We start from the raw sequence: 22,500 nt of genomic DNA, 5'->3' as shown, positions 1-22,500 counted from the left end.
GAGCCTGGGAGGCTGGGGCGGAGGAGCAGTTGGACATTGGAATTCTGCAAACTCAGCTCTTAAAGCCTGTCTCTAACGGCCAGCTACGTGGTAGGACACGGTAAAAACCTACGAGCAGGAGTGCATTGTGTCTAGAATCGGCCCTCACTTTGATTGACTTGTCGCTGTTGGCACAGTTGTTGATGATGGACAGAGACTGCTGGAAGCGGGTCCCTCCGATCCCGATGACATCAGCGATCAGCTGACTGACAGCGATCACCACCTGAGAGAGAGACCGCATGCCCGTTCAGAACCGTGAGGAAATATATATAGATATAATATAGATTTATATATATATAGACAGAGAGAGAGAGATAGAGAGAGAGAGAGAGAGAGAGAGATTTCTAATTCTATCAAATTGTCAATCAAATCAAATTGTATTGGCCACGTACATCACATACAGATACATGTAGAGAAATGCTTTTGGTAACTCAACAACAATCAAACAAATCAACAATACACCCCACCCTGACCCCTGACCCCTGACCCCCTGACCCCTGACCCTCACCTGCAGGTGTGTCCGTACGAAGGACTTGCGTCCGGTGTAGTCGAAGTTGCTCTTCATGAGGAAGTAGAGCAGGTGGGCGGCGTCGCTGCGGATGGCGCTGAGCTTGGAGTTACAACACTTCAGGATCTCAGAGCACAGAGACGCACACATGTCAGCACGGCCGTCGAAGAACGTACACGGGAACTGGGGGAGAGAGGGAGAGAGAGAGAGAGAGAGAGAGAGAGAGAGGGAGAGAGAGAGATATGGAGAGAGAGAGAGAGATATGGAGAGAGAGAGAGAGAGAGAGAGAGAGGGAGAGAGAGAGAGAGAGAGAGAGAGAGAGAGAGAGAGAGAGAGAGAGAAGTAAAATGGGCGGGAAGCCAGATGATGGAGGAAGAGAGAGAGAGACACTATTAGAACAACAACATTGAAAATCAATACCACATCTCAATAATAAGAGCATCACTTTCCGAGCCATGAAGTGGCCTTGACCTCTGACCTTGTAGATGAAGGTGCGCAGGGAGGTGAAGACCTGCTTGAGAGCGGCCTCTGATTGGGGGATCTGCAGGAAGCACAGGTGCACCTGGAACACCTTCTTCATCAGAGGGTTGTGGCCCAGGTCTGAGCTCAGCTGGGTCTGGGGGGAGGCGGGGGGGGGTCACATTGTGAAACGCTTGTGGTAATCTATCTTAATCTATGATCGACTGGCAAAATAAAATCTTTGGTTTGTTGGTTTGTGTGTTTGTTTGTGTGTTTGTTTGTGTGTGTGTTTGTGTGTTTGGCGTACCTTGAAGCCCATGATGAAGACGCTGAGCGTGTCGAGGACCGTGAGGCAGACCTCCGTCGCCACGTTGGCCTCCAGCAGCGCCTGGCTGGACACGTCCGCGTCCGAGTGGGAGTACGCTGCACACACAGGGGACAGACACCAGGGGGCGACACTGAGAGCCTTCACCGTAACTATAACCTCTCTACGGGCGTTCATAAGCTCGTTCACACACGCCGGGGGCATCTAAGGGGTTAGGGGTTGTTCTACGACCAGACTTTTATTTAGTTTAGCAGGGAGTTCCACTGAGACCAAGGTCTCTTTTACAAGGGAGCCCTGCATACACACAGTTTACAATAATACATAATACACAATTACAACTTAATAAAACATAAAATCAAGAAAAACATTTTTCAACAAAGAGATCCTCAATCAAAAGTTTAAACTGCCCCAGCGGCACCAGAGCAACCAGCTGAAACGTTCTCTGCAGATTGTTCCAGCAGTGAGGAGCACCACAACTAAGAGCGGATTTTACCGAATTCGGTGGAGACCCGAGGGACCTCAAGAGTTAACCACCTCTGAGAAGGAGGTAGGAACCTCCAGAGTTAACCACCTCTGAGAAGGAGGTAGAAACCTCCAGAGTTAACCACCTCTGAGAAGGAGGTAGGAACCTCCAGAGTTAACCACCTCTGAGAAGGAGGTTGGAACCTCCAGAGTTAACCACCTCTGAGAAGAAGGTAGGAACCTCCAGAGTTAACCACCTCTGAGAAGGAGGTAGGAACCTCCAGAGTTAACCACCTCTGAGAAGGAGGTAGGAACCTCCAGAGTTAACCACCTCTGAGAAGGAGGTAGGAACCTCCAGAGTTAACCACCTCTGAGAAGGAGGTTGGAACCTCCAGAGTTAACCACCTCTGAGAAGGAGGTTGGAACCTCCAGAGTTAACCACCTCTGAGAAGGAGGTAGGAACCTCCAGAGTTAACCACCTCTGAGAAGGAGGTAGGAACCTCCAGAGTTAACCACCTCTGAGAAGGAGGTAGGAACCTCCAGAGTTAACCACCTCTGAGAAGGAGGTAGGAACCTCCAGAGTTAACCACCTCTGAGAAGGAGGTAGAAACCTCCAGAGTTAACCACCTCTGAGAAGGAGGTAGAAACCTCCAGAGTTAACCACCTCTGAGAAGGAGGTAGAAACCTCCAGAGTTAACCACCTCTGAGAAGGAGGTAGGAACCTCCAGAGTTAACCACCTCTGAGAAGGAGGTAGGAACCTCCAGAGTTAACCACCTCTGAGAAGGAGGTAGGAACCTCCAGAGTTAACCACCTCTGAGAAGGAGGTAGAAACCTCCAGAGTTAACCACCTCTGAGAAGGAGGTAGAAACCTCCAGAGTTAACCACCTCTGAGAAGGAGGTAGGAACCTCCAGAGTTAACCACCTCTGAGAAGGAGGTAGGACTTACTGTTGTTGAACGTGTGTGCGTTCTCCAGGCTGCCCAGCTGCTGCAGGCGGGCGTGCAGAATCCCCGCCCTGTTACGAGACACAGGAAGAGTCAACGACCTCCTGTCCTGCACTACAGGGCCCGCCCCCTCCTGGCTCCTGTTGGTTGAGGTGGAGTAGAGAGCACCGTGAGTGGTGAGCTGGGCTGTCAGTCAAATGAGTAAAATGGCAAAACAACGGCACTCTTTTCAACAACAACAGGATCCTTGGAAGACTGCGGCTGTTCCACTGTTCCTCTTAAGTTGTTTCATATGTTTGTTTTATGTTACATCAAGAACACATTGTACAGGTTGATAAAAGGGCGTGGTTATGGTTTCTACTCTTAACACACACACACACACACACACACACACACACACACACACACACACACACACAGAAGACAGAGAATGGTAGCATTTGCACAGTAATTGACGTTAGGGTGAGAGTGAATGGATGCTGGATGGGGTTCTGAGGGACACAGCAGCAGGATGTGGTTAGGACAGGCAGTCTGGGGCAGGATGTGGTTAGGACAGGCAGGATGTGGTTAGGACAGGCAGTCTGGGGCAGGATGTGGTTAGGACAGGCAGGATGTGGTTAGGACAGGCAGTCTGGGGCAGGATGTGGTTAGGACAGGCAGGATGTGGTTAGGACAGGCAGTCTGGGGCAGGATGTGGTTAGGACAGGCAGGATGTGGTTAGGACAGGCAGTCTGGGGCAGGGTGTGGTTAGGACAGGCAGGATGTGGTTAGGAAGGCAGGATGCGGTCAGGAAGACAGGATGTGGTTAGGACAGGCAAGATGTGGTTAGGAAGGCAGGATGTGTTTAGGACAGGCAGGATGTGGTTAGGAAGGCAGGATGCGGTCAGGAAGGCAGACTGGAGCAGCTCTTACCAGGCAGGACAGAGAGGCCTGAGAGGCCTGCGGCCAGCAGGACATTAACTAGTAACTCGACAGCAGCGTTGCAGCCCAGAGAACAGAGACCGAGAGGCAGGTTAAAACATACAGTCCAGTGTGCCAGAAGAAGGCCCATGAAGTGTGTGTGTGTGTGTGTGTGTGTGTGTGTGTGTGTGTGTGTGTGTGTGTGTGTGTGTGTGTGTGTGCGTGTGTGTGTGTGTGTGTGTGCGTCTGCGTGTATGTGAGTGCACGTGAGTGTGCGCGTGTGTGCGCATGAATGTGTGTCTGTGTCTGCGTGTGTGTGCACGTGTGTGTGTGTGTCTGGCCGTGTGCTTTTGTGTGTGTGTGCGCGTGTGTGTGTGTGTGTGTGCTTGTGTGTTTGTGTGTGTGGCCGTGCGGGCGTGTGCTTGTGTGTGTGTGTTGCATAACACAATACACATATGCAGTATCATTTGAATTTCTGGTAAACACATGGCTAATGACTGATGACTGGTCCATAGACTGGAACGTTACCTGGCGATGAACCTCTTCCCCATGTATCTGAACTGGTAAAGGCACACTCTGTGTGACACAACAACAACAGCGGTGTCAGTCAACACGCCACTTTAAAGCAGCTCAGAAACTCTGCTTTACTTTCAACTGGGTTCATCAGAACTTACTCTACGAGTGTGAAGAAGTCGGTCAGGTCTGAGGGCGAGGCCTTATTCCAGTACGTGAACAACGCATCTGAGAGAGAGAGAGAGAGAGAGAGAGAGACAGAGAGAGAGAGAGAGAGAGAGAAAGAGAGAGAGAGAGAGAGAGAGTAGGGAATCAGAGGTATCAAGGTATTTCCAAAACCAAAAAGCTGCTTCTTTTCCAGGAGGCAGTCATTCAGAGACCCACCAGTGACCGATAACTCAGGAGAGTGAGGCCTCACCTTCAGACATGCTCTTGAGCACGTGCAGGAAGCACATGAGCAGGTTCTTGATTTCGTCCCGGTCCAGTTTGTCACAGCGCAGCAGAGAGCTGCCCAGAGCAGACGCACTCTGGTTCTGAGCAGGAGAGAGAGACGGAGAGAAGGTGAGAGAGGGGAGAGAGACAGAGAGAAGGTGAGAGAGGGGAGAGAGACGGAGAGAAGGTGAGAGGAGAGAGAGGGGATGAGACAGAGAGAGGGAGAGGGAGAGGGAGAGGGAGAGGGAGAGGGGACACACACACACACAGACACAGACACACACCTTAGAGTCAGAACAAGGTCTGTCCCCTACTTGTTCCAAAGAGACTGCAGCACTGAGCTCTGCTACACATTTTAATTGTATTTATTTATTTTTGTCCCTTAATTTACCAGGTAAGGTGACTGAGAACATGTTCTCTTTTGCAGCAACAACCAGAGGAAGGAATCTCCTTACTCCCTGTCTTTCTCTACTGTCTCTGTCCAATAAAAACGGAAAAATACGAGAGTGTACCACACTCCCAAAAAATTAAAACGTACACATGGACAAGATGAGGAAACACCCCCAGATGAGTACAGAACAAGTGAAGAAGATTATACTTCTTCTGAGATCAGAACACTCTTCAACCCCTGAACCTGCAGTTCATCTGCCAGGGCAAGAGAGGGCGCCACCGCAACCCAATACACACAGAGAGACAAACTCACTCCCTGATGAGGGACACTGCAAACGTGGGGGTGGGGGGGGGGGGGAGGGGGGGAGGGGAGCCACGGATACAAGAGTTCTGCAAACGATCCTTTGTGCTGGCACCGAAGGTTCCATAAGCAGCATTCTGATAACACGGCCCCGTGAATTTGAACAAAGGAAAGCGGTTTGCAGAGGTCTGTGTATGTACAGGCGTGGCTCCGGGGGGTGGACATGAGTACTTGGAGAGGGACAGCATCCACAGCCTGCGGGATGTTATCCTGAGGGATGCTGGGTAGAGGTGACGTCAGCAGGGAGAAGTCCATGGTGACGCGTTTGGCTGCGCGGCCAAGGGGGGCGGAGTCATCGGGCTCCGGGGGGAGGGGGAGGGGGGGCACGTTGACAGAGTGTCTCCTGGTAAACTTCTCCCTCTGCGGCAGAGGGGTGGGGGGGTGGGAGGGTAGGGGGAGAGGGAGGCGGGCGGGGGAAGTTGATGATCACAGTTGACGGATGTGGTTGAGTTCCAAGGTTTTAAAGTTCAGCATAAAGTATAGTACTGTAAGATACAGTAAATCCTCTTCAACAATAGGAGAGAGAGACAGAGACAGACAGACAGACAGACAGACAGACAGACAGACAGACAGACAGACAGACAGACAGACACTACAGGAAATGACATTGCATCAGTGGGTCAGTACTTTCTTCCTTTCTCTAACACTGTGACTGCCGATGGCACTTGTTCTTATGGAAGGTTTTACTGACGATGACTGTATGTATCGTTGATTCACTTACTGAGACAAATGTACTTACTGTAAGTCTGCTAAATGACTTAAATGTTAAAAACTGTCAGTACTCGGGTCCCCTGTCAGACGGGTCAGGACATTGGGTCCAGTACCTTCTCCAGAGAGTTGGTCTTGTCACTGCTCTTCTCTAGGAGGCTGTTGCCTGAGTCGGTGCTGACCAGGGATCCGCGGGAGTCGGTGTGGTTCACAGAGCCGACATTGGGGGGGGTGGAGGTGTGGGGGGAGGCTGCAGGGGGCAGGAGCAGGAGGTTACACTTCTACCCTGAGTCACTCCCAGTCTCACACAGGACAGCCCTGAGAAACAGCACTCGAAGAAATAACTAATCAAAGCCAAGTACTGAATCTGCTCGCATCAAAGATTATCGATAAAGATAAAGACATCCCCAATGTCGTAACACATTATTCTGGTTGCTAAAGGCTTCCTTCTCCTCTAGAGGGCGATAGAGCAGGGTTTGACAGGGCTGCTGACCTGTGCCAGAGATGACCCCGAACACGTCCTTGTGCAGACTGTTTTCAAGACCGCCCCCGGGCCTCTGGGGCATGGCCATGGAGTCCTCTCTCCCATTCTGGAACCAGAAGAACCACAGGAGAACAGCACCACATCAGAACCAACAGCCATTGAAATCAGGGTGTGATTCAACATCCAGCCACTAGATGTCAGCCTTACGTTAGTGGAGTGGTTGGTGGAGTAGGGGGAGGCCTCCTTGGCGTTGAGCCTGTGGACGTTCTCCTGCAGCAGGCCGAACAGGGGCAGGTAGAGGGTGGCCAGCCTGGCCTGGTGGCTCTTAGACAACATACGACACAATACTGTTACATAACACACTCACAGATATCATATATGATGATGATGTCATTGATTCAATGCCAATTCAAGTCTGTTGAATTTCTCCATAGAACTACAATCATGTGACCTGGGGTGGTCCAGTGGTCTAGCACCGCGGCCAACAGTGCACACATATGCCCATGTTGGCATGGGTTCAAATCTGGCCCCTGCCCTGCTGATATACCCTCTCCTCCTTACTTTCCTGTCTTTCTCTACTGTCTCTGTCCAATAAAAACTGAAAAACATATGAGAGTGAGACTACCAGAAATAACATTTATTTTATAATGGCATCATTATACGGGAGCGTGGACATGGTGCTTCACCTTGGCAGCGTAGCGATCGTCGAAGGTGTGTTTGATCATCAGGCTCTTCAGCACCTGGATGGAGATCTGACGGATGTCCCGGAACTCCTGCAGGGCCCCGCCCACTTCCCTCAGCAGCAGACCCACCAGGAAGTGGTTCCGACAGAAGTCGTCAGTCAGAGAGTAGTCCAGCTGGAGGTCTGATGGATGGATGGAGGGATGGAGGGATGGATGGAGGGGTGGAGGGATGGATGGAGGGATGGAGGGATGGAGGGAGGGATGGATGGAGGGGTGGAGGGATGGATGGATGGAGGGGTGGAGGGAGGGATGGAGGGATGGATGGAGGGATGGATGGAGGGGTGGAGGGAGGGATGGAGGGAGGGATGGAGGGATGGATGGAGGGATGGATGGAGGGGTGGAGGGATGGAGGGATGGAGGGATGGATGGAGGGGTGGAGGGATGGAGGGGTGGAGGGATGGATGGATGGAGGGATGGATGGAGGGATGGATGGAGGGATGGATGGAGGGATGGAGGGGTGGAGGGATGGATGGAGGGATGGAGGGGTGGAGGGATGGATGGATGGAGGGATGGATGGAGGGATGGATGGAGGGATGGAGGGAGGGGTGGAGGGAGGGATGGAGGGATGGATGGATGGAGGGATGGATGGAGGGATGGAGGGGTGGATGGGTGGATGGATGGAGGGATGGATGGAGGGATGGATGGATGGAGGGAGGGAGGGATGGAGGGGTGGATGGAGGGGTGGAGGGGTGAGGGATGGATGGAGGGATAGATGGAGGGATGGATGGAGGGATGGAGGGGTGGATGGATGGATGGAGGGATGGAGGGATGGATGGAGGGGTGGAAGGATGGAGGGATGGATGGATGGAGGGATGGAGGGAGGGATGGATGGAGGGGTGGATGGGTGGAGGGGTGGAGGGGTGGATGATACAAGGGGGGACATTTGGAGAGACAGTGTGAACATCGGATTCTAAACAGTATTTCCACTAATCATAAACAAGCGTGATGACATCAGAGAAAGCACAGGCAAACAGTCCAGCATTGGCAAAATCAAGAATCGGTGGCCAAGACAAGCATTCACAGAGTTGATCATTTTGCAGTGCGATAACGGAAACAAAATAAAGGTCATGACAAATCATATTTGTTCATCACCACTTCACCAATTCACCACTTCACCAATTCACCACTTCACCAATTCAATACACTGATGCAATAATGAAGAGTAAATAATGCTAACAACAACAACAACAACAACGATAATAATAATAATAATAATAATAATAATAATAAATATAATAATAATAAATATAATAATAATAATAATAACAATAATCCATGAAACTTGCAGTTCCCCTGTCCAGAGACCAGCGGCAGGGCAGCTTAAACCTACCTACTTCAGTACTATGTAACTCCACATGAAACGCTGACTCAGAGAGAGGGAGGAAGGAGAGCCAGGGAGGAAACAGTGGACAGTAAAACACACGTTGTAAGACACACGGGATGGAGGGGTGTGTGTGTGTGTGTGTGTGTGTGTGTGTGTGTGCGTGTGCGTGTGCGTGCGCGTGCGCATGCGTGTGCGTGCGTGTGTGTACCTTGGAATCTCTGGATCCTGCCTTTTCCGAAGGGCATGGGCAGGTTGAGAGGGACATAGTGCTCATGGTTACACACCACGCGCAGGAAGTCAAACTTCAACTCGTACAGCGTCTGACAGGAGGAGAGGGAAAGACATCAGAGCAGGAGCCGAGGAGTGAAAACACCAAACACACCATAATGGACATAAATTACCATGTTTAAGTAAGAACCTAGTAGATGGAATATATTTGGAATAACTGTTAAAATGAATAAAACAAACAAAGGGCTGGCTGGGCAAAAAAACAAAACAAATAATAATAATGATAATAATGTATAATAATAATAATAATGTATAATAATAATAATAATGTATAATAATAATAATGTATAATTACAATTTTCCTTTTAGGGGAGGGTTGGTTAGGGTTGGTTAATTCTATTTTTCAAAGCTGATCTAGCCCCCCCCCAAAAAAAAAAAACCCAACAACATTCCATTCTTCCAACTTCCATTCTCTGTCGTTTGTTAACGAGGTCTATGCTTACCTTGGGGTCCCCGGGAACAAAACAGTTGATGTAGTTGTTGATCTGTTTGAAGACGAAGCCTCGGTCCATGAAGGTGAAGCAGCGCTGGAGGAGAAGGGACAGGAAACAGCACCATTAGACCCGAGGGGACATCTGTTTACTAACTCTGCAGGCTCCATTTTCAATGACTCTGTCATGGTTCCATCTGGACACTAGGGGGCGGCGGTGACCACCTCTTGAACTCAACAGGGGGGATCTTATTATTTTCATTACGGCCTTCCTGTTGTGTGTTTTGTAAATCCCTGTTGTGTTCTAGCTTGTCAGAGGTATGCCTCTCATGGTCCTCTATGACACGTCATAGGAACAAGTCCGCTAACGTTCTAGTTGTTTCAGTTAAGTCCTTTTGTTTACCATTTCCCTAAGTCTGTTCCTGTCTACCTTGGATTACTGAAGTTAAAGTGGCTTTGCCTTTCAACTGCATTCCCTCATCCGACCTCCTCTCTGCGCCTGGGGCCTCCGCCACACAACCTCACAGATACGAACGGGAGTCAAGACATGATTGAAAGAACACCATCGCCTACAGCCGTTGCTAACCTTTGCCAGTTGAAAAAAAAAAAACCCAAAAAGGTCAAGATGACTTCATTCCGACGGTCACCTGGACCACGCCTACCTGGACCACGCCTACCTTGATGAAGACCGCCAGGCTGTGGTTGGCGTTGCGGGCGGCGTCCAGGTTGTCCTTGTACTTCTGGGTGATGTGAGGCGCCAGCATGTTGACCAGCGTCTCCACGGCGTGGTGGAAGGAGGCGGAGAAACGCTGGTTCCTCGAGAGCTAGGAGACGGAGGAGAGGCGGCGTGAGCCGGGACCGGAGGACCGGAGGACCGGAGGACATAACGAGAGAGGGGAGGAGCTGCTGCATGCTAACAGGTCAACACTGAGATTATTTGTTCCTGTGATGCGTCCTGAGGCGTTGGAGCTTACTTTGACTTTACCACACTGGATCAGATGCTGGACCATGGACTTCACTAAGGCTTCGAAGAAGTACCACGAGTACTGCAAAACACGATGGAGGTTGGTAATATGAACACACATACGCACACACACACACACACACACACACACGCTCACAGGAGCAAAGACGGCAGGCTGTACAGTACCTTGAGGAGCTTGTTGCAGGTGAGGAAGTCAGTGGAGGGTTTGAGGATGGCCGTCATGGCCTTAGCCAGCTCCTCATGAACACTCTTCATGCTGGCGGCCGTGGAGGCCTCGGGCCTAAACACAAACTGGGGAGACGGACCAGGACAGAGAGGGTCACCAGCACCGTCAACACTGTCAACAACACCGTCAACAACGCTGTCACCAGCACTGTCAACAACACCGTCACCAACACCATCACCAACACTGTCACCAACACTGGAGTTAGGATTCCACCCTATATTAATACAAACATGTCTGCTGTACATCATCCCGATCGTCCATTTTACCACTGACTGTTGGCGGGGTACCGTACCTTGACATAGGACCTCAGGTAGTGTTCCAGTCCCTCCTCGTGGCACTGGGCTACAATATGAATCATGACCCTGCAGGACGCAGACAGAGAGAGAGGCCCGCATGACAAACAGGAAGCAATGAGACGTACAGTATTAGTCCTCCCGAACACCTCGTTAAAACACCTCCAACAGAGCTTCAAAGAGTACAGCTCGGTCTACAGAACCAGTAATGTTCATATTGAAAAGTCACACGGGGTGAGTTAGCCACAGATGAGGACGGCTAACCACAGAACGAGGGATAAAACGAAATGAAAAGAACGAGGGATAAAACGAATGGAGGAAAGGGAAAGAAAACAACAGGTTATGATGGAGTCATTATCACAGGTTCCAGGAGCCTGAGCCCATTAAGGAACAGAAAGGAAGGCCTCTGTTCCCACCACATCTACAGTAGACCAGGGGAGGCTGGTGGAGGTAGACACCGGAGGACGGGCTCATTATAATGCACGGCATACGTCCACCAACCTCCCCTGCAGTAGTACACTTTAGCAAAAACACAGTGGAATCAGTGATGAGATTTAGCATTTAGCATTTAGCTATGGCATATATGCTAACACACCCACACCCTGTTATACCATGTTATAATGGATATACACACGCAGTCAGGATGCCAATAGCCAACTGTGGTAGTTAGTTAGCCTTTCTTTTTTCTCTTGACCAGCAAGGCTGTGATACTGTCGTTGAAGGGTTAACTCATTTCGTGCCAAGGGTGACTTTATTCACCAGCAATGCATAAATTATGATGATTCATTTTGTAGCCAATCAGAGTATTGTTGCTAGGTAGATTCCACATAAAACACTTGGCTCTCTAGTTGGTGAATGTTCCGGAACTGTTTGGCAGTTGATGAGTCGAAGGAAGGCTGGTTCATAACAAAACAATATCTATACATCACAACATCACAACGGATGCGGTTGTGGTTGTGTTAGGGTTGTGCGGTCAGGACCGGGAGCTCTTGCCTGGTCACGTTGACGGCCACGTCCTCATGGTTGGCTCGGGTCAGAACACGGAACAGCTGGTTCAGCGTCGTGGGCAGGAAGTTGACCATCACGTGACCCTCCATGGCGTGAAGGCTCTGGGGAAGAGGGATATGAACATGGCCTGACTGAGAAACGGTTTTGTGTGTGTCCTCTTTAAGTAGAAGTAGAAGAGTGGACTTGATATTTGAGTATTTGGTCACAGTTTTGCTCACAAATGAGGCTGGTAGAGGCAGAAATCGGAGGATGAGCTCATTGTAATGCATGGAAGGGAATTAGGTTCTGTAGTGTGTTCACCTTCAGGTACTTGACCAGCTCGCCCTCCAGGGACTGCTCAGAAGACTCCATGCTCTGACAGTGGTGGAAGAAGTTGTGCAGGTGTTGATCCTGAGGGGACGACACAGAGAAGCCCCTTTATACCACAGAGGGAGGGAGGGAGGGAGGGAGGGAGGGAGGGAGGGAGGGAGGGAGGGGGGGGGGGGATGGGGAGGAGGGAAGGAGGGAGAGGCTTTGAGGCAGGAAGGCAGGGAGAGGTAGAAGGGAGGGAGGGAGGGAGGGAGGGAGGGAGGGAGGGAGGGAGGGAGGGATATATAGATAGATGGATGGATGTTGTATACAGACCTGGGAGGAAGGGAGGGATGGATATATAGATAGATAGATAGATAGATAGATAGATAGATAGATGGATGTTGTATACAGACCTGGGAGGGAGGGAGGGAGGGATGGAGGGAGGGAGGGAGGGATGGAGGGATGGATATATAGATATATAGATAGATAGATAGATAGATGGATGTTGTATACAGACCTGGGTGTAGACAGTAGAGACGAGGTGAGTGGACACCTTGAACAATGGCTTCCCTCCGTCCACCCATTTTATCTCTGGACCGGAGTGCTGCAATAGAAAACAGACAGAATAAGACTCCACCTAACCCTAGCCCCAGCCCTGACCCTAGTCCTAGCCCCAGCCCTGACTCTAACTCTAGCCCCAGCCCTGACCCTAGTCCTAGCCCTAGCCCCAACCCTAACCCTAACTCTAGCCCCAGGCCTGACCCTAACCCTAGCCCCAGCTCTGACCCTAACTCTAGCCCCAGCCCTGACCCTAACTCCAGCCCCAGCCCTGACCCTAACTCTAGCCCTGGTCCCAACCCTGGAGTGAACTTGAATGCAGTCCAATGTGATGAAAACAACCATAGCTACCGTACAAGTGGAGGCTGGTGGAGGTAGAAATCAGAGGACAGGCTCATTTGAATACATGGAATGTAATAAGCAATGGTATCAAACATACGTGTATGTGCATGGAATGGAATGTGTTTGATACCGTTCCTCATTCCATTCCATGCATTACAATGAGCCCGTCCTTGCATGTAAGATAAACCAATGAGTCTAAAGACTAAGACACCACGCTGACCAGGAGGTGCAGCTACCTCATCACTTACTGGGTGCAGCGGACGGATCTGAGGTGTAATGGATTACATTTAACTCACCAACTGCCAAACCATTCCGGAACATTCTCCACCTAGAGTGCCAAGTGTTCTATGTGGTGTTTACCTGGCAACAGTACTTTGATTGGCTACAAAGTGAAGCATCATCATTGATGCATTTCTGGTGAATAAAGTCACCCTTGGCGCTCTAGGATGTTGACGATTTCACCCTCGGCACTGAATGAGTTAAATGTTAATCAGATTTCACTGAAGTCCCCCTCCCTCCTTCCCTGGTGTTACCTTGACGATGCCCTCCTGACAGCAGAGGTAGCCTGCGGGCAGGTTGGCCGCCACGGGCATCAGCTGTTCGTTCACGATGACCCTCCCGTCCCTGAGCAGTGGCAGCCAGGCCCAGCCCACTGCAGAGGGACAGAGCAGACGACCATTTCACTGGTTATAACATGATAACAACACACTCTCTCAACACACTCTACCCTAACATTTCACTGGTTATAACATGATAACAACATGTTGTTTTATAGTGACCTTTTAGTTCATTGTGATTTAGCAACCAGACAACAGGCATAGTGACGGTGTTATCTTTCACATAGGGGATTTTGGGAATCGCTAAGCTCTGTGTAGCGTATGTGCTACAATTGTAAGGTTGTGTAGTGTCGGACCCAGGAGCAGAGAGGAGACCACTTTACTTGATAATCCACCACTTTACTTGATAATCCATCCTGTTCCAGACAAAGTCTATTTCTAAATCTAAGAACACTGGATACTAGAGAATCAACTAAGCCATGAACGAGACAGCCACGAGAGAGACTGGAACACATGACAACTATCCAGCTACGACCCCGAACAACGGAAAAACACACCACTTGTAGGGAGAGGTCCTCAATTAGAAAGACGATGCACCTGAGTGCTAATCAACCCTTAAGGCAGCAGTAATGTCTCCCACCTTGAGTCTCCACCAGGTCCTTCTTCTTGCTGTTGTTGTCACAGCTGATGTGGTGGAAGGTGAACAGGAGGTGGTGCTTCTCATGGAGCTGGGTGGGCAGTTCCATCTTAACCTGGGTGGGGAGGGGGGTTATACAGTATAGTCAATCTGAATCTATTAGAACGGATACAATGTCCAGATGGAGTCAATTCCATCTAAATTCCAGACAGTCAGTCAGTCAGTGAGGCAGTCAGCCAGTCAGTCAGTTAGTCAGTGAGACAGTCAGTCAGTCAGTCAGCCAGTCAGTCAGACAGTCAGACAGTCAGCCAATCAGTGAGGCAGTCAGTGAGACAGTCAGTCAGCCAGTCAGTGAGGCAGTCAGTCAGTCAGTCAGTCAGTCAGCCAGCCAGTCAGTCAGTCAGTCAGTTAGTCAGCCAGCCAGTCAGTCAGTCAGTCAGTCAGTCAACTCGTGAAGTTAATGTTCGCCACAAACGTTCAGAGCCCAGACTACTTCACTATGTGTCTACAGCATGTTCCTGAGCTTTCAAGAGAGATGCTGTGGATCCAGATAACGGACCAGTACCTCATCATAGAACTCTGGGTTCTGCTGGTGGTGCAGGACTGAAGCATAGGCCTGCTTGGTGAGGAGAGGCCCGCCTGGACGTCCATAGATACACTGGTCCAATGAGAGGAGAGAAGGAGAGGAGGGGAGGAATGTGAGGAGAGAAGGAGAGGAGGGGAGGAATGAGAGGAGAGAAGGAGAGGAGGGGAGGAATGAGAGGAGAGAAGGAGAGTGTCCATACATTTTGTTATTATTATTATTTTTATTATTTATTTTTTAGATTTTTATGCTTTGTGTTTGTGTACTTTTTTTAATCTTTGCAGTTGTTGTGTACTTTGTTACAGTTTCCGATTGGTTCTCTCAAGTTTATTAATAATAATAATATTAATACATTTTATTCGTAAGCACTTTTCATAACACCCAAAGACAAGAGTTTGAGGGTGAATTTACCTTCAGAGGTGGAGAATCCTCCTCATCGGAATCCTTGAATTCAATGCAAACAGCAATGTTCCTTGCCTTAATACAGGATGGAGAGAGACAGAGACAGAGAGAGACAGAACAAAAGAGAGAGAGAGAGAGAGAGAGAGAGAGAGAGAGAGAAATAAATCAGAAGAGACCGTTACAGAGCTGACCCACAGAGAAAAAAACAACATGGCATTAACTTATTGGATTAGAAGACTGTGTTGGCCAGGCGAAATGCAGTAATGCAGCCAGCGGTCCTTTTCCGCTAAGCAGACATCTCCTGCCAAGCCTCCCATCACTTACGCTGCTACGGTACATTAGCGATGAGACGGCCAGTTTGCCCTTACGAAGACATTTGATTTTCATGTTGTTGTTTTTAATCTTTATGATCTCCCTCTTATTGTTCCGCTTTGTTCTCCTCCGTACAGCAGCCGTACCTTGGCGAAGGCCTTCTGCCCGTCGTACTTCAGGTGTTTGGGGTAGACGTAGAGGTGGTTGTTGTAGATGGTGAAGGGCTGGGAGCACTTGGCGATGCACGGCACGAACTCCTCCACCTCCAGCAGGGCGCCGTCCGGACCCTTCCCCTCGAAGGGCCTCACGGGGAGGTAGGAGGAAGTCACGCAATCTAGCGCCGCGCAGACAGGAAGACAGAGGCAGATGAAGAAGACGTGAGGTCACAGACTACAGGAAGAGACCCGTTCCTTGAGTCTGAGGAGATCAGAGGGGGGAGGGGGAGGGAGGGAGGGAGGGAGGGGGGGGGGCTTACTGGTGACATCAGGGGCCACGTTGTCGATGGTTATGTCCAGGTTGCCTAAGATCACGGGAAGCTTGGCCATCTTCTCTGGTCTGAAGGAGATAAAGAGGCAGCAGTGAGTCGATCAGTGTGTGTGTGTGTGTGTGTGTGTGTGTGTGTGTGTGTGTGTGTGTGTTTGTGCGTGTGCGTGTGTGTGTGTGTGTGTGTGTGTGTCAGTCAACACACTGTATCATGGTGCTAGGCCCGAACCAGGTTCTAGGGTCTGTTTGAGTAAAAGTCGTTTTTAAACCTAATTTGTACGGAATATCAGAGAGCTGCGCTGTGTGACCAGAGAATGTGCCATGCTCACTTCCTGAAGTCGGAGAGCAGTTTGAACATGTCTTCGTCAGACAGCTTGCTGCTGTCCTGTCTGTAGATGGCGGAGAAGCGGGCCGCTTTGTCCAGGGTTCCTGACGCGTCTTTGAACACGGGCCTGCCAAAGGAAACCACATGAGAGGAAAAGTTCTAGAGAACAGAGAACAGAAGAGAAGAAAGAAAACAGAAAAGACACAGAGCTACACATCTCCGATCAGAGCTACACATCTCCGATCTGTTTTATGGTCCCTCTCTATTTTCTCCTTTTGGTGTTTTAGCGTTCAGTTTCTCTGGCCTCAGACTTCCCGCTGTGACTAACTTTGACAGACTAACACAAAGCGCTGTGAAAAGCAAACCCGTTTCAAGCTGCGCAACATTCCTCTCCCCGTCCCGAGGGAAGGGAGGTCTCACGAGATAGACTGCTCAGAGGAGCTTTCCCCTGCCGGGCGGCTGTTTATCACGAAGCTTCAGAACATGAAAGGAAAACAGACACGGTAGACAGGTCTTTAAACATCAGCGGGACAGCGACAGGGAGGGGGGTCAGTACCTGGCTGACCAGGCGAAGGGCATCTTGTACTGGCCCAGTCTGCTGCAGGCTGTCTTAGCGTTCTTCAGAACCTTCTGGGCAACCTGATCAAGAAGGGAGGTTAGAGAACACAGCTCATCACTTATAGATGGAGAGATGTTTTAATGCACAGGGCTGGGCTGTATGTTATGTATGCTCTGTGACTGTGATTTTTGACATGTAAAGTGCTTTGAGTCCATGGGAAAGCGGCATACAAATTTAATGTATTATTATTATTGTTATGATAGATGTCATGGTGTCATGTTCAGCTTTCTAGCTTGCCAGTCCATTAGCTGTTGCAAACTTACAGTAAGGCTGGTGAGGCTGGTCGTGGTAGAAATTGGAGGACGGGCTTATTGAAATGCATGGAATGGAATAGGGAATGGTATCAAACACATGTGCGTGTGTGTGTTGTTTGTGTGTGTGTGTGTGTGTGTGTGTGTGTGTGTGTGTGTTGTTTGTGTGTGTGTGTGTGTGTGTGTGTGTGTGTGTGTGTGTGTGTGTGTGTGTGTGTGTGTGTGTGTGTGTGTGTGTGTAACTGTACCTTGGTGGAGTCAGAGCTCTTCATGTAGGGCTCAGTGCAGTGGGTGATCCCTCCCTGCAGGACCTTCTCTATGCGAGCCACCAGGAAGATCTCAGGGTGGGGGCAGGTCACGGAAAACACCCCCTTCAGAAAGAGACAACATGCATCTATCAACAGCTCACTACAAAGGTAGAGCAGGTGGCCTGTGGTGGTCCAGTGCTCTAGTACCATGGCCTGGGGTGGTCCAGTGGTCTAGTACCATGGCCTGGGGTGGTCCAGTGGTCTAGCACCATGGCCTGTGGTGGTCCAGTGGTCTAGCACCATGGCCTACAGTGCACACATATGCCCATGTTGGCATGGGTTAGAATCTGGCCCAAGCCCTGCTGACAAACCCTCTCCTCCATACTTCTCTACTGTCTCTATCCAATAAATAATTATAAATATGAGAGTGGGACTGCCCCACTCCCAAAAACAAACCTTTGATAGAGTTGTACTGGAAAATGGAGTGCCTACCTGTTTTGGGTACTGCAGCGCCCCCTCTGGTAGCCCCTTGGCCACTACGTGGTGGTCCCCCAGTGGACTGTCCTCCCCTCCCCCGTTCATGTGCTTGTCCTGGTCCTGGTCCGACCCGGACCCGGACCCAGAGCCGGCCGTCATCTGGCGGACCAGGGGGTGGTTCAGGTCCACGTGGAAGTCAGCTGAGATCTTCCTGCTGTTCTGGACGTCAAACAGAGACAGGACCACGTAGAACGGCTCCACCTGGGGACAGGACAGATGGGGTGTGTGTGGGGTGGGGGGTGGGGTTGCGGTGCTATATCAAGCAACTTAACCCAGGTTAGCTCTGTTAGTGAGTAGCCCTCCCCATGTGAAGTGTGTGTGTGTGTGTGTGTGTGTGTGTGTGTGTGTGTGTGTGTGTGTGTGTGTGTGTGTGTGTGTGTGTGTGTGTGTGTGTGTGTGTTTCCTGGACAAAGCATATCTGCATTCATATGAAATTGAGTTTTTTCATAAAGTTAATAATATGGTTTCATTGAGTAAACTCATCCAAATGTGCCTCATAGTGCCAGACAAACCTTATTCATCTAATATCATTCAGCAGTGATAGCTTGGGGCCCTACTGTGTGTGTGTGTGTGTGTATGTGTGTGTGTGTGTGTGTGTGTGTGTGTGTGTGTGTGTGTGTGTGTGTGTGTGTGTGTGTGTGTGTGTGTGTGTGTGTGTGTGTGTGTGTATTCCCAGCATAGCCAGTGTTTCTCTTTCCCAGAGCAGAGTGCAGTTGAGTTCTGAGATTGACAGCAGGAAGCCACCATCAGACCACTCTAAATGCATTAAGGGAGGCCCAGGCCAGTTGCCATGGCATCGACTACTTCCTGTACCATATTACTAACAGTGGTAGGGGCCAGCCAGCTGTGTATGTGAGCTGTGATCTTCTTAAGTACTTTGGAAACACCAGCCCTATTTACTACAGCTAAAATACATACACATGCAGAGTAAAAAGTGAAAGAGAGAGAGAGAGAGAGAGACAGAGACAGAGACAGAGAGAGAGAGGGGGGAGGGAGAGAGAGGGGGGAGGGAGAGAGAGAGAGACAGAGACAGAGAGAGAGAGAGGGGGGGAGGGAGAGAGAGAGAGACAGAGGGGGGAGAGAGAGAGAGAAAGGGAGAGAGAAAAAGAGAGAGGGGGGAGAGAGAGAGGGAGAGAAAGAGAGAGAGAGAATGTGTGTGTGTGTGTGTGTGTGTGTGTGTGTGTGTCTGTCATAAAGCCTACGTTCGTCGTGGGTCCCTCCTCATTCTCCAGCACACAGCTCTGGAGGTTGAAGGAGAGGTCATTGCAGGTCACCAGAACTCTCTTGCCAAACTTCTCCTCAAACTGCCTCGCATCCGGCTCGATCCCAGAGAAGTCCAGTTTCTATGGAGACACAGTATGAAAACCTATTCAAAGGCTTACAATGGGATTAATTCCACAACAGCAGAAAATTACTATTAAGTACAAAATCTATAACATTTGAATTTAACAAGACTTATCAATTGATAGAGGCGGCAGAGTTAGCTACTGTAGTAGTAGTAATGCACTGAAACAAAAGCCCTTTGGATCGGAAAAATGGTACATTGGTTCCACATGATTGAAATGTGTGTAATCAACACAAATGATCTTCTTTGATTAAACACATTTCAATCATGACACGTACACACACATTTTTTCCGACACCATTTTTTTGTTGTTGATGTAAATCCAAAAGCCTTTTTATTTTCCAGTGTGTGTTGTGCTCTATTTGAGGCTTTGCAGTCAGGCACCGGTGTGGTCACCTGTGTGTCGGGGTCCAGCGTGAAAAGCTTGAGGCGAGTTTCGCTCCTCATCTTGGACTCGATGTCTCTGGCAGACTGAGAAAAAAACACAACAACATTGGATCATTGATGGATGGCATTTTAGTCATTAATGAGTGTGTGTGTGTGTGTGTGTGTGTGTGTGTGTGTGTGTGTGTGTGTGTGTGTGAGTGTGTGTGTGTGTGTGTGTGCGTGCGTGCGTGCGTGCGTGCGTGTGTGTGTGTGGTGTGTGTATGTGTGTGTGTGTGTGTGTGTGTGTGTGTCTGTGTGTGTGTGTGTGTCATGAAGTTCATGGGGTGAGACAGTCCAGGCTGCGACAGAGAACATGACTACAGCCCTGGGAACCCTCAGCAGTCTGAAGGTTGGAACCCTCAGCAGTCTGAAGGTTGGAACCCTCAGCAGTCTGAAGGTTGCCACGTCTCAGTCCTGGACAGACACAGTCGCAGACACAGACACAGACACGTTGGACTCATCTGGCCTCTGCGTTTGGAGCGCGCCACCATGCTCAGCTGAACCAGATGTCCCTTATGTGTGTCAGTCCAAGGCTGGGCTGCTACAGTAGGACTGGTGTCTCATCCTCACATCCAGACTCATACTCACATCCAGCCTCATCCTCATCTATAGACTCATCCTCACATCCAGCCTCATCCTCAGCTAAAGCCCAATCCTTAGCTCCAACCTCATCCTCATCCTCAGCTAAAGCCTCAACTCCAGCAGGCTACTGTATATACTAATATAGTATATGATATTTAGCTGACGCTTTTATCCAAAGCGACTTACATTGCAGTGAGTGCATACATTTCAGTATAGATGGTCCCAGCAGGAATCAAACCCACAACCTAAGTGTTGTTAGCGCCGTGCTCTACCAACTGAGCCACAGAGGACTGCATATACAGTACTGACAGTAAGTCTGGGGTCTTTTACTACTTACAGTAAAATGGTCGCTGTGTTATGACTGGGATGGAAACTGGATTGAAATCAATAGCTGTGGGATTAACAGGCAGGGTCGACTGTATGTACCTGGAAACTGTCCTGGAAACTCCCGGTGGAAAGGTCTGCTTTTCCCAGGTCATCGTCTGCAGGAGAAACCAACATCAGCTCTATGAATTCACAAAGTCAAACAGCAGAGTGTTTTTGTTGTTAACGTACTGGAACTTACAAACACTTTAGTGTGCAGGGAGAAGCCTCAAAAGAGTCTTCAAAAGGAAACAAAAGTATTTGATTTAAAAGAGAATCACTGAGGGGAAAAGCATGGGTGGTCCACGTGCGTGCGTGCGCGCACACACACACACACACACACACACACACACACACACACACACACACACACACACAGACACACACACACACACACACACACACAAACCCAAACACACACACACACCCAAACACACACACACACACAAACCCAAACACACACACACAGACACACACACACACACACACCGTCGTGCAGGTCTCCGTTCCTCTTCTCCTGCATGGCGATCTCGAAGCAGCTGTGGAGGATCTTGTTGAGGGTGCTGATCCACTCGTCCATCTCCCCCTCGCTGTCCGCTGCGAGCAGGTACGTGCTCTTGTCCTGCATCTTCAGCTCGAAGGCAAAACGACGCACCTTGCTGTTCTGAAACACCAGAGAGAGCCGTTCACATTCACTGTAGTACACCTTTATTTTGAAGGGAGAAAAGATTCACATTCACTGTAGTACACCTTTATTTTGAAGGGAGAAAACACTCACATTTACATCAGTGACGCACAAAACCCTCAAGAACCCTCAACCGTCTACCTCCTGTACTGTATACACCAGGGGAGGCCGGTGGAGGTAGAAATCGGAGGACGGGGCTCATTATAATGCACGGAACGGAATCAAACATGCATTCCTCGTTCCGTTCCGTGCATTACTATGAACCCCGTCCTCCGATGTCTACCTCCACCAGCCTCCCCAGACGCACACTGTTCCACTATTTCCCTTCACGCTGGATGAATCCCTTCTCTGGACACAATGCACCAACTCTCTCTCTCACTCTCTCTCTCTCTCTCTCTCCCTCCCTCCCCCTCTCTCTCTCTCTCTCTCTCTCTCTCTCTCTCTCTCTCTCCCTCCCCCCCCCTCCTCTCTCTCTCTCTCTCTCTCTCTCTCTCTCTCCCTCCCCCCCCCCCCCCCTCTCTCTCTCTCTCTCTCTCTCTCTCTCTCTCTCGCTCTCTCTCTCTCTCTCTCTCTCTCTCTCCCTCCACATGAAGTATTTACTGGTTGTCCTCATTCGAACCCATTCACTCTCCCTGTGCACCAGGAAGCTCGGTCCACGAAAAACAATTACTCCTCCTTTCTGTTTGCTCAGCCCGTTCCAGCCCGTTCTGAAACCTGCCTCCTGGGCCCTGAATGTTATCGATTATTGATGTTCTACAAAGTGCCCAGTAAATGGGAGTATTCAAACCTGACACTCAAACACATGGAGTCAGCTGGGGACTGACTCTCTTAGGCTAGGTAGCATAGCATCCGCTAGCACCTCTCGTGAGGCAGCTATACAGCTATACAGGCAGCTATAGTCCTGATGTTACAGTGCATCAGCGTGGTCAATTAGTCAAACATAAGTCATTAGACTCAGACGGGTCCATAAGTGCCGACTCCTCAGTTTTGACACCAGGCCAAGAGCTGTTATTTGACTGCTGTTGCGTCATTTACATTTTTTTTTACATTTTTTACATTTAGCAGACGCCTTTATGCAAAGCGACTTACAACAAATACATTTGTTTAAGTAAGTGGATCATCTATCCAACAG

The 22,500-nt window shown here is 49.8% G+C and overlaps 2 protein-coding genes across 2 annotated transcripts in view; one reads left to right on the top strand and one right to left on the bottom strand.

Moving 5' to 3' along the window:
* Positions 1-22,500, top strand: part of LOC310820000 (gamma-glutamylaminecyclotransferase C-like) — a 268,729-nt gene that overhangs the window by 94,295 nt on the left and 151,934 nt on the right. The window lies entirely within an intron of this gene.
* LOC310819915 (dedicator of cytokinesis protein 9-like) overlaps positions 1-22,500 on the bottom strand; it is a 52,962-nt gene that overhangs the window by 11,365 nt on the left and 19,097 nt on the right. The window contains exons 8-42 of the mRNA XM_083691334.1: positions 21,173-21,347; positions 20,747-20,802; positions 19,709-19,783; positions 19,170-19,310; positions 17,923-18,168; positions 17,431-17,553; positions 16,869-16,951; positions 16,317-16,439; positions 15,980-16,059; positions 15,651-15,838; positions 15,202-15,267; positions 14,773-14,865; positions 14,211-14,322; positions 13,547-13,665; positions 12,631-12,717; positions 12,123-12,212; positions 11,808-11,923; positions 10,814-10,883; positions 10,461-10,586; positions 10,285-10,356; positions 9,988-10,134; positions 9,324-9,407; positions 8,801-8,912; positions 7,212-7,390; positions 6,733-6,849; positions 6,535-6,631; positions 6,158-6,291; positions 4,569-4,683; positions 4,312-4,378; positions 4,166-4,213; positions 2,741-2,877; positions 1,314-1,429; positions 1,026-1,163; positions 548-730; positions 149-262 (exon numbers count right to left, since the gene is read on the bottom strand). Coding sequence (XP_083547460.1) covers positions 149-262; positions 548-730; positions 1,026-1,163; positions 1,314-1,429; positions 2,741-2,877; positions 4,166-4,213; positions 4,312-4,378; positions 4,569-4,683; positions 6,158-6,291; positions 6,535-6,631; positions 6,733-6,849; positions 7,212-7,390; positions 8,801-8,912; positions 9,324-9,407; positions 9,988-10,134; positions 10,285-10,356; positions 10,461-10,586; positions 10,814-10,883; positions 11,808-11,923; positions 12,123-12,212; positions 12,631-12,717; positions 13,547-13,665; positions 14,211-14,322; positions 14,773-14,865; positions 15,202-15,267; positions 15,651-15,838; positions 15,980-16,059; positions 16,317-16,439; positions 16,869-16,951; positions 17,431-17,553; positions 17,923-18,168; positions 19,170-19,310; positions 19,709-19,783; positions 20,747-20,802; positions 21,173-21,347 — 4,029 coding nt within the window. The remainder of the gene's footprint in view (positions 1-148; positions 263-547; positions 731-1,025; positions 1,164-1,313; positions 1,430-2,740; positions 2,878-4,165; positions 4,214-4,311; positions 4,379-4,568; positions 4,684-6,157; positions 6,292-6,534; positions 6,632-6,732; positions 6,850-7,211; positions 7,391-8,800; positions 8,913-9,323; positions 9,408-9,987; positions 10,135-10,284; positions 10,357-10,460; positions 10,587-10,813; positions 10,884-11,807; positions 11,924-12,122; positions 12,213-12,630; positions 12,718-13,546; positions 13,666-14,210; positions 14,323-14,772; positions 14,866-15,201; positions 15,268-15,650; positions 15,839-15,979; positions 16,060-16,316; positions 16,440-16,868; positions 16,952-17,430; positions 17,554-17,922; positions 18,169-19,169; positions 19,311-19,708; positions 19,784-20,746; positions 20,803-21,172; positions 21,348-22,500) is intronic.

This window comes from Argentina silus (genome assembly GCF_951799395.1).
Source record: "Argentina silus genome assembly, chromosome: 19".
NCBI classification, from domain to species: Eukaryota; Metazoa; Chordata; class Actinopteri; order Argentiniformes; family Argentinidae; genus Argentina; species Argentina silus.
The sequence above is the reverse complement of the archived record's forward strand: the minus strand, read 5'-3'. Positions and strand labels throughout refer to the sequence as shown.